Consider the following 15,399-nt stretch of genomic DNA (forward strand, 5'->3'; position numbering starts at 1 on the left):
TATACATCAGGGTTTCCCAACTGGTGGCCCCAACTTGTTTTATTTTATTTAACTTTATTATTTACAAAAATAAATACAAATAAAATACTTTTTGTTTCATAGTAGGACATAAGATTGTAATAACACCAGGAAATTGGGGGGGGGGGGAATTTTAATTTAAGAAATCTGTTCCCAAGTATTCCCATGAATAATAGTGACACATGATTGTATACAAATGTAAGCAAGGTTTGAAATGATTGTTTTATGCAAACATTATACTGTATCTGTTTGGCCTTCTTGTAGTCAATTTGCAGTCTACAAATTATTTGTAATTGTGTTCCGGCCCCCTGACCATCCACCCAAGAACAAATCGGCCCGCGGCTCAATCTAGTTGATGATCCCTGATATACACCCTGTACCAACCTATGGTGTGCCAGCCAGACCTGGGTTTCAAATACTTACATCTATTAATTACTTTGCCTGTTTGAGCTTGCCTTGTTTAATAAATCGATACTAAAGTCCCCAAACTGCAAACCCCGCTTATGACACTCCATGCCAGGTCTAGCTAAAATCTCTAGCCCAATGACCACTCAAACCTGCCCAAAAGGCCTGAAAACTAGGCCATTTTTTTACACTGCAAGAGAGGAGTTTATCCAATAAACCCTTTATCCATAGCATTGTCGAGCCAATTAGGAAAGAATATCAACGAAACTTGTAATGACTTCAGACCCAATTTTTGGTTTATAATTTGAAACAAAATCCCTTTTCTGCATGTGTATTTTGAAAGTATTCAGACCCCTTTACTTTTTCACATTTTGTTACGTTACAACCTTATTCTAAAATGGACTTAAATCTGGGGGGGTTTCTTCTCAATCTACATACATTACCCAATCATGACAAAGCAAAAACAGGTTTAGATTTTTTTTTACAAATGTATTAAAAATAACACTGAAATATAACAATCACATAAGTATTCAGACACTTTACTCAGTATTTTGTTGAAGCATCTTTGGCAGAGATTTCAGCCCCGAGTCTTCTTGGGTATGACACTACAAGCTTGGCACACCTGTATTTGGGGAGTTTCTCCCATTCTTCTCTGCAGATCCTATCAAGCTCTGTCAGGTTGGATGGGGAGCATTGTTGCACAGCTATTTTCAGACTTCGCTCAGGTTGGGCCACTCCAGGACATTCAGAGACGTGAGTGTCCCTAAGACACTCCTACATTGTCTTGGCTGTGTGCTTAGGGTTGTTGGCCTGTTGGAAGGTGAACCTTTGCCCCCAGTCTGTCCTGAGCAGGTTTTCATCAAGGATCTCTCTGTACTTTGCTCTGTTCATCTTTCCCTCGATCCTGACTAGTCTCTCAGTCCCTGCCGCTGAAAAACATCCCCACAGCATGATACTGCCACAACGCTTCACCGTAGGGATGGTGCCAGGTTTCCTCCAGATGTGGTGCTTGGCATTCAGGCCAAAGAGTTCAATCTTGGTTTCATCAGACCAGAGAATCTCTTGTTTCTTATGGTCTGAGTCTTTAGGTGCCTTTTGGCAAACTCCAAGCGGGCTGTCATGTGCCTTTTTACTGAGGAGTGGCTTCCGTCTGGCCACTCTACCATAAAGGCCTGATTGGTAGAGTGCTACAGAGATGGTTGTCCTTCTGGAAGGTTCTCCCATCTCCACAGAGGAGCACTTTGTGTGACCATCGGGTTCTTGTTTACCTCCCTGACCAAGGCCCTTCTCCCCTGATTTTACAGTTTGGCCGGGAGGCCAGCTCTAGGTAGTCTGGTGGTTCCAAACCTCTTCCATTTTAAGAATGATGGAGGTCACTGTGTTCTTAGGGACCTTCAATGCTGCAGAAATGTTTTGTTACCCTTCCCCAGATCTGTGCCTCAACAAAACCCTTTCTCGGAGCTCTACGGACAATTCCTTCGACCTCATGGCTTGGTTTTTGCTCTGACATGCACCGTCAACTGTGGGACCTTATATAAACAGGTGTGTGCCTTTCCAAATCATGTCCAATCAATTGAATTTACCACAGGTGAACTCCAATCAAGTTGTAGAAATATCTAAAAATATGATCAATGTAAACAAGATGCTCAATTGAGTCTCATAGCAAAGGGTCTGAACACATATGTAAATAAGATATCTGTTTTTTATTTTTAATACATTTCTAAACTTGTTTTTGCTTTGTCCTTATGGGGTATTGTGTGTAGATTGTTGAGAAAAAAATATATTGAATCTATTTTAGAATAAGGCTGTAACATAACAAAATGTGGAAAAAGTCAAGGGGTCTGAATACTTACCGAATGCACTGTATATATAAATCCGACAGGAGAGTTTGAGTGAAAGTTGGACAGAGGATCTCAATCTCTGCGCAATAAATATTTGGTAGAACTTAAACGGATGTTAGTGTATTTTCTGGCAATTGTGCCAGATGTTAAGACTACACTGCAACAAGTCAGCTTGTTGCAGTGTAGACAAGAAAAACGAGCAGTAAAATGGGGGAAATATTACTTAAAATAAGCAAAATGATTTGCCAACAGAACAGGAAAATTTCACTTGCCAGGATATTTAAAACAAGTAAAAAATATATAGTCTCAAAGAACGCACAGATATCTTAAAACTAGTGCGGCCAGTCTAAAGACGAGATATAATGATTATTTTCTCAATATGTAGGAAAATGTGCTTAAATTTAGCATCCAATTCTATTGCAATCGTCTTGAAATAAGGTTATATACCCTGGAATTTACAGAAAAATTGCATATTGTGTTTAAAATAAGTAAGCCTGACTAAGATAAATGTACTTGTACTACTAGAAATGAGATTGGCTTGCTTAAAGAAAGAATGAATCTCATTTCTTTTCACTTTACTGCGGACTCAGTATATCCAGAGGCTGATGTGGGCAGAACAAAGGATACAAAAACAACATGCCATTGGTGGTCAAGGTGAAAATGTAAGACCTATGGCAAGATAACAAACGTAACCGTGCTTTAAACCTTCTTATAATAAACAACAAACGCCCTGCCTATTTATTAAAGGTTCTCGGATCGGCCGATACAAAGTTCTGTTATCGGGACAGGAAATGAAAAAATTGTATCGTGCAACCCTAGTCAGTAATGAACTTTTTCCACTCGGCCATAGCCTTTTTTATATGAAGAAGTCATGTCCCGGGTTGTGGATGGCGTCCGAGAGGACTTCTGTCTGCAGCACAGAGAGGAGTGTCGCAATGCACTTGGGATATGTGATGTAAAGGTGTAATAACACGCCATGAGATACGTCACGCTGGCATAGATGTTCTCTTTTGGGAAGGTCACCACAGACATGGTTCCAATGGCCAGTATGCAGTTGGTTTCGCAGACAATCACGACAGGGCTGAAGAGTGGTCTCGCCTGAAGAAAGGTGTTGGGGTCTTCTGCAGACTGACACACACACACACACAAAGAGAAACAAAAATGACCTAAAACAATTCACACTCTTTGTATGTTATGGTCAAGTAATATGAAAATTCTAATACATGCACACATTTCTTACCTCAAGGATGTGAAGCATAGCCTCACTTGCATGTCCTAACTTCTTTGGAGCCACAGGTGATGGGAACATGTCTGGTAAAGCCTTCATCATGGCGATTGAGTGCTTCACTGTTAAACTAAAAGTCTCATTTGATTTACTGCAGCCAGTTATTGAAACAAACATTAATACTTTCATGGGAACATTAATACTTTCAAGTTCCCTCGAGCGAGGATCCGCCGGAGTTCATCCATAACCTGACACACACAGACAGACCGAGACAGAGTCTTAAACTATCTAGCTGGAGGCGTAGGAAGCATTAGCCTGGTTACTACCAGTCTGAATTCTCGCGAGCTCACTGTTTTACATTTGCCCGAAGTAGTTTACCTCCGTCCCTGCTATGGCTTCTCACGCTGCTCAGTTCCCACACCGTATCTCATTTTATATTTGGTCTGGTGTTAACCAGGCTAAGGAAGCATAGGCCTACTTAAAATGAATACATTTGCTTACATGATCCAGTTCTCTGAAGCAGGGATACGCTTGAAGTATCTTGGTAGGTCTGTCCTGCTCCTTGGTAGCATCAAAGTCGATGAAGCCCCGTCTTGCTTGGAATTCAAGGTCCAGGAGCTGGGAAACATTCTTCTGGTTGGGTCTGGCCTTGGTTTTGTACATCTCCTGTAGAGTTTTATGTCTCGCCTGGTTCTGTAGGCTCTCAGTAGTTTCTCATGCCAGAACGCATAATAAATAATTTGGCTGCCAGGTATCCAATAGGTCCCAGAGGAGGTGCCTGGTCTACACAGGTCTGATTCTTGACCCTGTATTAGACATAGATTTATTTAATGGTAATTATAAAGGCAAAGAACACCACACTAACAACAACCTAACAGCAAACACCAAAACGACTACATCTTTAGATACATGTATTGTGATGGCCAGGAAATGCTTCTTTGTTTTACAGGAAACACTGCCTGCATGGTTAGATTAAATGTCTCCCAAATGTCAAAATCTAGCATTTACTCATGGTGAAAATGAGACAGTCTCCAAATGGTTCTCCTTCTGAGGAAGTGCCCCTCCCGGGAGAGAGATCACGTAAATGCTCAGAGAGGCAGGGCAGCATGTATATTAGCAGCTGAAAAACACATTTAACCGCATGGTAAATAGTTAAGTAATTAGTTAATTAGTAAATAGTTAAGTAATAAGTAATTAATTATTGATTTACCAAGCTAGCTACTGTTAGCTAACAAAATTAGACTACCAGTATATCATTAACGTTGACGTTAATTACTTTAAACCAAAAGATAGTGCAAGCTAATGAAAATAACTTTAACGCTAAATTGTCGCCCATATTGAAAATCTTAGTTACATTAATCTTTGCTTGCCTCACTAAGATTGTAGACAATGACTGACACGTCGATAATTTAGCTTCGCCGTCTTTGGCGCCCTTTCTATTTATTTTCTATTGTCAACAGAAAGGGCGCCAAAGACGGCGACGCTAAATAATCGACGTGTCAGTCATTAGGGCACATTTACACTTTAACACTATTTCTGGCAATAAAGCACTATCAATCGAACCAAAGTTCAAGTGTTTTCAATAAATGGCCGTTCGTTCAGTTAACTTCTAACAGTCAACGTTACCTAGTTAAAATTAGCACGCTAACTTGGTTTGCCAACTTTCCAATTCAAATTAACGTTGGCTTGCTAAGGAGAAAGGTAGACGGTATAAACATATTGACATTACCTTTTAACACTGCGGTTGATATTTGATCCATGCCCGGATATGTGTAATCCATTCCATCTTCATTCATGGTGTTAGATGACTCAAAGATTTGGACCGTCTTTGACTTTTTATTTATAGGCCTCCCTTATGTAGTTAGATAATGTGACCGAGTGCTGAATATCAGCATGGCTGTGATTCGGTCGTAGGTACGAGGCCGTAGGCCGAGTGCTGAAGATAATAATCAGTGTAACAGCACAACCTCGAGTGTGATGTTGCTTTTATACAACAGTTCTACAAGCGCCATTTATTAGTTAACAGTAATAAGCACTAAAAGATTGATTTGTTTATTTGGCTCTGCTAACACACAGAGTTCCACAACTGGGCTGGACTGTTGCCAAGCACCACAAACATTTTCCTGCACACTAGCTTGCTACTTTGTGTAGGTCTACACTTACCGTCCTCTCCTGATGACCATTCATAATTTAACTCAAATGTTAGTGGAAATATGTTCATCTTTGCGGTGCGAAGTTTGTTAACAATCTAAGATGGATAACAATCGTTAATGTAATTAACGGTTACTAGAACACCTGTAAAGCGGAGTGATACATGTATAGTTAAAAGTCCATGCTGTTACACTCTACTCCAATCAAATTACTTGGTCGTATTATAAATACTTGTGAACATCATTTTCAGTTATTTACGCTCTTTTCATCGAAAGCAGTGGGACCGTTTTACATGCGTTTGCTTTTAGTAACGTTCAAGATGCTTTGGCGTTGCGTGATCTTCTGCGTTTTTATTACTTTTTCATTGAAACTGTTATTGAGCCATATCAATAGATTGCACAGTCGCAGCCCTGATTTCTGGTTGCTCTGTGGTATTGACGGAGGCACCGAGGAATATAGAGTGTACAATTCCTTCTATCATCATGTAAAGAGAAGACACCTTCAACACCTACTTGAAGGCACCCGACCAGGTGAACAGACATCGGGGGAAAGCAAAGTACCACCGGAACAAGTAAGTAGCTAGCTAGGATTTTTTTTCTTTTTGGATTAATAGTTTTTTTTTTTAAATGAACTATTCGATCATTTTAGCTATAATGGCTAAAGCTGGGTTAATGTGAAAATAATCAATGATAAATGGGAACAAAACACTTAAAGCTCTATTGGTGAAACTAAATACAATTTCAAATAATAATCTGTTTCTTTGATATGTGGTACACAGGACAACATTCATCCCGATCAGCTTCTAGCTAACTCTAGCATCACTGATCAGGAACTCCATACACCTGACTTGGATGAAGGGCAAAGGGGCATTGACCAACATGGCGCTGTCACAGTGCAACAAGTAAGTTACTCGGTTGGTGGCAATCTACTGAAATTGACCATATTTTTTGAAGTACTTGGCTATACTAATAGCATTCATAGTCTTCACAATCACTTCTGTCACAAACATTATACTTGTCATGAACTAGTAATGTCCAGCCTGCACAGGTCAGGATAGACCATTCAATGTCAACTTGTTTTTTAGGATCTGACAAAACATGCCACTGCTTTTGTGATAAATGCCAGAGCGAAGCATCGTCTCTCACAGGTAAGATGTTTTTTCTGAACAGAGCACAGCATTTGGTTAGTTACATTATGCAGAGAATTCTGTAGTTGTTCAGTGATGGTTGAGTTCATTCTCAATGCTAGGTTGTCCACCTTACTATTGTTGATCCCTTATGTTAATGCATATGTCATAAGCAAAATCTGTATATCATAAGTATACATGGTGTGTTCCAACCTCCATGAGCTTTCTCTCTCTCCTCTCACTCAGAAAGGCGTGAATGACATTGTTGCTGGGGTACAGCAGTATCCATGATCACTATTGGACAACCTCAGGAAGCAGATGGAGGGAGTGCTAAAGAAGCATTCAGGAAGCACATTAGGTCAGCTTGAAAAAGATGCAATGGATATATTTGACAATTTCTTTGACCCCTTTGCTGACGTTGCAGCAACATTTAGACAGGACAGTGTTTTTAAGAAGCAGTTCAGCTGTTTGGACGCAGAAGAAATTCCAATTGCTCGAACCAGATGCAGGATGAAATGTAGAGGCTCAAAATACTTTTTCATCAAAGACAAATTATTTCATTATGTACCATTAGTCAAAAGTCTAGAACAGTTCTTATCACACCCAAGGATTGTGTCTGGTTGAAAAGGGACCCCAGATGTGCAGGGAAAGTCTTTTTCATGACATTGTTGGTGCTCTTCTAAAATCACATGCCTTTGGTTTCTCTGAAAAAAAGGGATTGCAGATGGTTCTGTACATCACTAGGATCCTTTGCCTCAAAAAACAAGTTAATGGTGTACTACACCCTAGGAAATATAAATCCAAAATACAGGTCAAAAGTGGCTGATATCAGGCTACTTGCCATGGCTAGATCAGCAGACCTCCGTCAATCTGGTGTGGATGTAATATTGAATAGAATCAAGGAAGACATGGATGCATTGTACAGTGGGGTTAAAATGCAAACTTAACGGCGAGAGAACGATTTATGGTGCCATGGCCTCTCTCTGGAGACACCCTGGCACAACATGAACTATCAGGGTTCAAAGAGGCTTTGCCTACAGTAAGTGCAGACACTGAGTGTTCTTTTAAGGACATGCAGTCACACTTCAACGAGGATGCATATTCTAAAAGGACATTGGAGAAGCATGTCAGACAGTGTGATGAAATAGAAAAGGCAAAGACGGACTTGCTTCGCAACAGCCTAAGAACAACCTATGGGATCAATAGAAGGAGCAAGTTAGTTGAATTCTCAGCCTTTGATATTATACAACAAACTCCGCAAGACATTATGCATGGAATTCTGGAGGGCATAGCCCCATTGGAAATCAAATGTGCTTTGAATCATCTTGTTGTGTCAGGACAGATTGATCTGGACTCAAGTGATTTCTGCTATTCTTGGTTTCCCTTATTCCCCTCTAGATGTTAGAGATCGGCCATCCCCAATTTCTGTTAGTACATTAACGTCAAGTGGTGGTAAACTAAAACGGTCATGCTTCCTGCTAAGGATATTGCCATTTGTTTTGGAGAGTTTGGAAGCCAGCGTTCGAGGGCCCCTTGACTCTCAGGATGATACGGACTGGAGACCTGATGGGAAAATGCAGTGTCTTTAACACATCTGAGAACAGTTTTGACAAAGTTGGTTCCCTGATCAGTTTGGATTGCTTTAGGGAGTCCAAACGTAGAGAAGAACTTCACTAGTGCCTTCACCACAGTCTTAGCCGTTATAGTACTGAGGGAGATAGCCTCTGGGTATCGAGTAGCACTGCACATTGTTAGTAAGTACTGGTTACCTGACCTGGCTTTCGGCAACGGACCTACAAAATCGATTATCACTCGTTCATACAGTTCCCCCACCACAGGAATCGGGCAGAGTGGCGCACGAGGAACTGTTTGATTCGCTTTCCCAGTGAGTTGACATGTTTTACAAAATTAGACCACGTCAGACTTCAAACCTGGCCAGAAAAAATGTCGATGGACTCTGTTATAAGTCTTCGTGATCCCCAAATGTCCGTACCAGGTCTGGTCATGGGCGAGTGACAGCACCTGCTGTCGGAACAGTGTAGGAACAACCACTTGACACACTTCACTCCAGTCACTAACTGTTATGAGCTGCCCATTTACGCATCAAAAATACTGCTTCCATGAAGTCTGCGGTCTCCCTAGTTTTAGCCTCCTCAGTGGAAATAACCGAAGCAAAACACTTGAAGATTGTCTCCCTTTTGACATTCAATCACCACCTTGGGGGTAACGAACAGAATGTCATGTAATTGGTGCACGATTTCACTTTCCCCTGCCTTAGTTTTTACGGGGGTAAAAACTGTCTGCATTGCAGAAGGAATACTCGGGGCATTGTCTTCTACCTCAACATTCTCAAAAATGGAACTTGACAAATCCACCACATCTCCCAGCTTGCGAGATTGTGCCCTCGTTAACACACGCAGGAAAAACATGGGGTTTTTCAGCGATATTGTTCCCTAGTAGCAATGTGACTCCTTTTACTGGCAGTGTAGATGCTACACCAACATGGAAACATCCTGATACCAAGTCTCACACTAAGTGGACCCAGTGTAATGGTACAGGTACGTTTTTTGTTTCTATACCCTGTAATATGACATGCGAGCCACAATACGTTTCAGGAGACCAGGGTAAAGCATCAGTAACGATTAAGGACTGCGCCACCCCGGTGTCTCGTAAGATTTGTATGGGCTTTTGATCAGCTTGTTCTCCAGTTAAGATATGTCCCGGGTTCAAATCCCAGATGAGCCCCCATAATGTTACGCACGCCTCTTGGAGGAGGGAATGCAACACCCTGCTACACTTAACTCCCCGTGGAGTGAAAGAGGTATGGGGTTGCAGGTGCGGGTAAGGATGGCAGAGAACTTTACTGTTAACAGGGAATGTATTTCCTTCACGTGGTAATTTGGGGGAAAGGGGCTGGACGGAACTAAAGCAAAGAAAGTAAATGTTAGTCCTCTCTCCTACCTTACCTGCCTACTCACTACTTACCTAACCTTAACGCCACCTGGCACGCTAACCAAAATACAGGGGGTGGTCCGTCCAGGTCTTACCTAGTGTGCATAGACAGAGTACACACTACGGGTATATGTATGCCCACAGGCCTCTTGCCTAAGCACGCCCAAGGTGCCTTCCCCTTCCCCCCTGGGAACAAATGAAATAATTACTAACTTTAAAGTGAACAATTTCAATAATCACAAACGCAGTCCTTTTGGCATACACATACCTCAGCAGGACCGGCTACATAATCCTTTACAGACAGAAACCGGGGAACATAACATATACACAATTGAGCTAATAGAGATTGCACAGATAGTATTTGCACCTGTTCTTTCCATTGCGACTGTGTCTAGGTTGAAGTTACTCATTGAAAATCATTTGAAGCATTGGAAGGTGCTTTTTCCAGACTGCAATGTTACACCTAAACAGCATTATATGATCCATTTGCCATCACAGATAAAGTCATTGGGTCCATTGGTGTAATGGGTCCACATGTGTATGCAGTTCGAATCTAAACATTGTTTCTTTCAACAATGCGCTTCCAAGCTCAATTGAAAAAAATATTTTCAAGTGTTTGATCAATCAGAACCAAATATATGAAGCTGCCAAAATGTTGACAGTTCAATGCACCCAATTTTTTTCAAATGAAAGGGAGATGGGACCTGTATCAATGGTTGAAGGTCTACAATATTTATGTAGAACATTGAGGGACTTCCTAGGTTTCAATGACGTAAACCATGCTGTATCAGTCAAATGGCTTGTAAGAAATACATAACTCAGAAGTCCATGATCTTTGCAAAAGTTCTGAATGCCAGAATTTGGACTGGTCAAAAACATATTTCTTGTTGATTCGAGGCTTTATTGTTTGAAATATTAACCATTTCAAATGAAATGCTTTGATAGAAACATCATGGCTTGTCAAGTTGAGGTCCCACACCTTGGACAGGCCACTGAGTTAGCGGATGCTGAAAAGCTGGTTGATTTTACCTCATATTACACAATTAGCAACAAGAGCCAAACTTATGTACAAGTCAAATACCATCTTGGGGATGTAATAGAATTGTACAACAGTTCAAATGGCTCAGTGTGTTCCCCAGATATGAAAAGTGTACTGTCTTTGTTCTGTACTGTATTTTGTCTACATGATTGCTGTGTGTAAGATTGACAATAAAACAGTGAATTCCATGTGGTCATTATCTGTTCTTAATATGTGAAGCGATGAAAAGAATAAGATGCTTGAAACAAGAAATTCTGACTGACACAGAAGTTTTGTACTTGTCAGTGTTGATCAAACAGCTTTATAATTCTAGTTTAAAGCATTAAGTTACTCGGAACCAGTAATACAATCTCAGTAACAAGTTATATCTTATTAAAATAATTAAGGACAAAAAAAGCTTGAAACAAGTGAAATGCTCTAACATAACTTCCTGGTAAAAAGACATATCTTGTAAGACAAAAAACACGCATATATTGCCTTGATTTAAGGTATTTTATCTTACTTAGATTTGAATTTTTGCGGTGTATACAAACTGTTATAAATGGCTTGTTTGCAGACCCTACAGACCCCGATTAGGCCAATATGTAAGCTGAATGATTTAGCAGCTTGCTTAGTTCAAATTGACAGATTTAATTTATTCAACATGAATAGCAAGGCGGTTTCGAGGTAAGTGCTTGTCGCCCAGTAACCTGCTGGTATAGGCTACTGAGGATGGTGTTGTAATTTTAATCAAATATAAATAATATGGCTAGGAACTGAATTTGCTTGTCTACAACAGCCAGTGTTTTATTTTATTTTTTTAACTGTAACCTAATCTGACTGTTACGTCAATCTAATTGTTTTCTAACTGATCGGCAAATGCGATAGAGCTTTGACGACTTCCAATTTAATTAACTAAACATGGCCATTAATAATTGCCGATAAACAAAGGGCTACAACAACAATAAACTGAAGTTCTAGACTATTCAAATCTGTTTGCCATGTCCAAGTAGGCTACACAAGTGGCACACATTGATTTGAGATGGCTCAGGTAATGGCATCATTTGGACATTTATTGGATCAAATGATAGGCTCCAGTAGCCCACAATGGCATATAAATGAATAGGCTACAGATGCAAATGCATCATTCTCCACATTTTAATGTCAGTTTCATTGAGGACTTTTTCCTCCCATAACAGAAGCACGCAAGGGAGTTTCATAACTTCCATTTCAAATGGCCAGCCCCTCGAGACCCTAGAACTGAGCATGGGTAAAACACTTCACTTGACACGGCTTATAAGCAAAGTCGACATTGGAATGGAATTGAAACCACCTCCGAGCAAATGTATCTAATGCGCCCATAGTTGTTTTCCAGTGCTTTGTCGCTGTTATTTCTTGATGCACATCAGTTCTAGGTTAATGTTTTATGGAAAAAGGATTGGTAAAAAAAAGAGGTCTCCGTAAGAACAATCTAAATGTCCTACAACTGGTAAGAAGTTGTCACGATTGCACGCGTTCTGCTCTGTCCTCACTCACGCGACTAGTGGACTCGGCTGCCTGTTGCAGCGCTCTCAACACACTCTCGGACATCCCTCCAAGCCCTCCCCATCAGGCCCACACAGACACAGCAACAGCCTGCCTCACTGCCTTTAAAGATAAATGTCATAGCGGCTGCAGTGCAACTTAGAAGTAGCCCAAAAAAAACCCAACCAATACAATTTCACCCACGACATTGTTTTTCAAAGTAGCCCAATTTGTGGGAAACCGTGGCCATGACAACCCTGCTCCAGGCATACTCAAGCAAATGCTCAAAGTATTTGAAATTGAGGTCTGGTGCTGACACCTTGCCAAATGTTATGACAAAAGAATAGGCTGATCACCTCAACACAGCATTTGATTCAATGCTGTGAGTTTTAAATTACGTTTCCACTTTACCCACATATTCTGTATCAGTGGCAGTGTGAATGAATGAATGAATGAATGGTGAGGTGAATAGACAAAGGTTGAGTTGACCATGAGAACCCTTTGTCCCTCAGGAAGCTGCTGAGAGCGTGGGTCCAGTGGATGATGGGACTGAGAGTCTTTGTGATGTCCCTAGTCTGTCAGAGGAAGTCACAGGTACCTGATCTCAATCTTCCACTGATACTGTTTCTCTATGCATTCTGTGTGGATTATTCGCTTATTGTCCAAATATATGGGATGTTGCCTAATGAAGTTGTGTGGATGTTATTCATGTTATGTTATTAATGTTTTGTTGGATGCTGTTCCAGGGGCCACTGTGGAGTCTAAGCCAAGTGACCCGGAGTCTCCAATACAAACAGTTCTGTCAGAGGAGGGCCAACAGGTCTGTACTGTGAGTCCCTGATGAACACATTGCTTTCTGAGGGTATCGTTCTCACAGCATGATCTTTCATCATACAACGTTCAAAATGGTGTCTTGTGTTATATGGCATAGGATGTCTATGGTTATAACTCGTTATTACCAATTACTATAAAGGGTTTGTGCTTTTTATTCTCCTCTGATTCCCAGGTTTGCCAGGAAACGACTCCTGATATCTGCGAGGGCCCTGTCCCTTCCATCCCTACCCTGTTAAGCCCATCCCCGTCTAGCCATGCGCCCCTTGACCCTGACCTGGCGAGTCAGCCTGAACCCCCCATCATCCATGATATGGTAACCAGCTCCCCCACTGACAATGAGCAACTCGCAGCCATGCCCTTTGTCACTCATGTCGACCTGGTTGTGCCACTAAATGTTCCCTTCACAGAACCACCCCCCTCAGAGGTTGAGCCTGAGTTAAGCCCTGTCCCTGAGAGCTCCAACCTTGTTACCCACACTGTTCCAGGCCCTGTACCTGAGAGTCTTGCCCTAGAAACTAGTGCCGAATCTGACATAAGCATTCACACAGACTCTGTCACCCCAACGGGCTCCCAATCTGACACTGTCACTGATATTGGCCCCCTCCCAGAGAGCTCTGAGGAGCCTCTAAGTCCTGCCCCAGAACCCCATGCTGCTCCAAAAAGCCCAGCCCCTGATGGTCCTCCTCCAGAGACCATTGGTTCAGAGGAGTCAGCAGAAGAGCCAGCAGTGGAAAAGGAGGAGACTGAATTGCCTGAAAAAGTGACTGATATACCAAAGGAAGACGGTATGGATTCATACACTAGGTTGGAAATCAGAAAACATTTTCTGAGATATGGCATACAATTAACACTAGAACATCATGGTTTTTCATCCTACAAGTACCTGATAAAAAATGTTGTCTGGTGTCCCCTTTAGTCTACGCATCAGATTCCCCTACTGGGTTGTAATCAAACTGAATAAATACCATTGTTCAAAATAATAATTTGATTGAATGTAGTTATGTTTTAAGAATATTTAGTTTATATTGAATATTTGGATATTTTGAAGTACATAACATGCACGTACGAATATGTTCTATATTATTCTACAAAGGTCTACTGCAACACGTTTTATTTGTACATTTGATGAGTAATAGAATCATATCCAGTTAAAGAATTTGCCATAAACACCAATGGTTGATAAATAATGCAAAACAGACATGTGAAAGAAAATCAACATCAGAATCAGATGAAGACCCCACATTGTCTTTGCCATAGTCGATTTCAGGCTCAGTATCCGAGCCTCCATCCGACTCCAGCTCATCCAAATTCAAAACAAACACATGGGTGTTAACACACCGCGACTCAACGAACAGTTACAAAAACAAAATTTGCGTTAGAATTACACACAAGATATATCTACATTCAGAGCATTCTACCATCTAACACTTTTGTATAACATTTTCAATAGCTTTAGTGCATGATTTTGTTTAATTTAGCTTATCATCGATCTTTCTGTTCTTCTCGTCTGTCCCTCTGCTAGAATCTCCCAGTAGCTTTGACTTTGGAAGAGCTGACACGAGTTCAGAGGAAGGAGTTGCTCTGAGGAGGAGATATGTGGCACCAGAAATGGCATCGGAAGATGAAGAGGTGGAGTTCAAAATGGTAGAGAGGAAAGAGAAGGGCTTCTCTATGAACACATGCATTGTGTGTGGCCTTGTCCTGCTCTGTCTAGGGTCCCTCTTCCTCTCCGGTGAGTTCAACCTTAACCAGATTTTGCTAGTGTAATCTTTTTCCATTTCTTTTCTTATGGAATGGACATTTTTTAATACACACACAGACTGAACAATGCGTCAATTTCATTCTTATGATAAAATCTATGACCTAATGCATTCGGAAGTATTCAGACCCCTTGACTTTTTCCACATTTTGTTACAGCCTTATTCTAAAACTGATTCAATATTTTTTTTCTTATCAATCTACACATCAATACCCCATAATGACAAAGTGAAAACAGGTTTTTAGTTTGCTAATGTATTAAATATAAAAAAACAGATACCTTATTTACATAAGTATTCAGACCCTTTGCTATGAAACTTGAAATCGAGCTCAGGTGCATCCTGTTTTCATTGATCATCCTTGAGATGTTTCTACAACTTGATTGGTGTCCATCTGTGGTCAATTCAATTGATTGGACATGATTTGGAAAGGCACGCACCTGTCTATATAAGGTCCCACAGTTGACACTGCAAGTCAGAGCAAAAACCAAGCCATGAGGTCGAAGGAATTGTCTGTAGAGCTCCGAGACAGGATTGTGTCGAGGCAC

At 41.0% G+C, this 15,399-nt stretch overlaps 1 protein-coding gene and 1 long non-coding RNA gene across 4 annotated transcripts in view; both read left to right on the forward strand.

Annotated features, from left to right (window-relative positions):
• LOC129831429 (uncharacterized) lies at positions 1–10,945 on the forward strand. The gene is made up of 3 exons (XR_008755718.1): positions 1–6,541; positions 6,725–6,787; positions 7,013–10,945. It is a non-coding gene; the product is annotated as an uncharacterized LOC129831429 (long non-coding RNA).
• LOC129831427 (pre-B-cell leukemia transcription factor-interacting protein 1-like) overlaps positions 1–15,399 on the forward strand; it is a 32,666-nt gene that overhangs the window by 2,836 nt on the left and 14,431 nt on the right. For 2 of the 3 annotated variants that reach the window (XM_055894804.1, XM_055894805.1), the window contains exons 3-6: positions 12,773–12,854; positions 13,007–13,089; positions 13,267–13,879; positions 14,617–14,826. In XM_055894804.1, the coding sequence (XP_055750779.1) occupies positions 12,773–12,854; positions 13,007–13,089; positions 13,267–13,879; positions 14,617–14,826 (988 nt within the window). The remainder of the gene's footprint in view (positions 1–12,772; positions 12,855–13,006; positions 13,090–13,266; positions 13,880–14,616; positions 14,827–15,399) is intronic. The other variant, XM_055894806.1, reaches the window with a different exon arrangement.

Source organism: Salvelinus fontinalis, chromosome 32 (assembly GCF_029448725.1).
Source record: "Salvelinus fontinalis isolate EN_2023a chromosome 32, ASM2944872v1, whole genome shotgun sequence".
Taxonomy (NCBI): Eukaryota; Metazoa; Chordata; class Actinopteri; order Salmoniformes; family Salmonidae; genus Salvelinus; species Salvelinus fontinalis.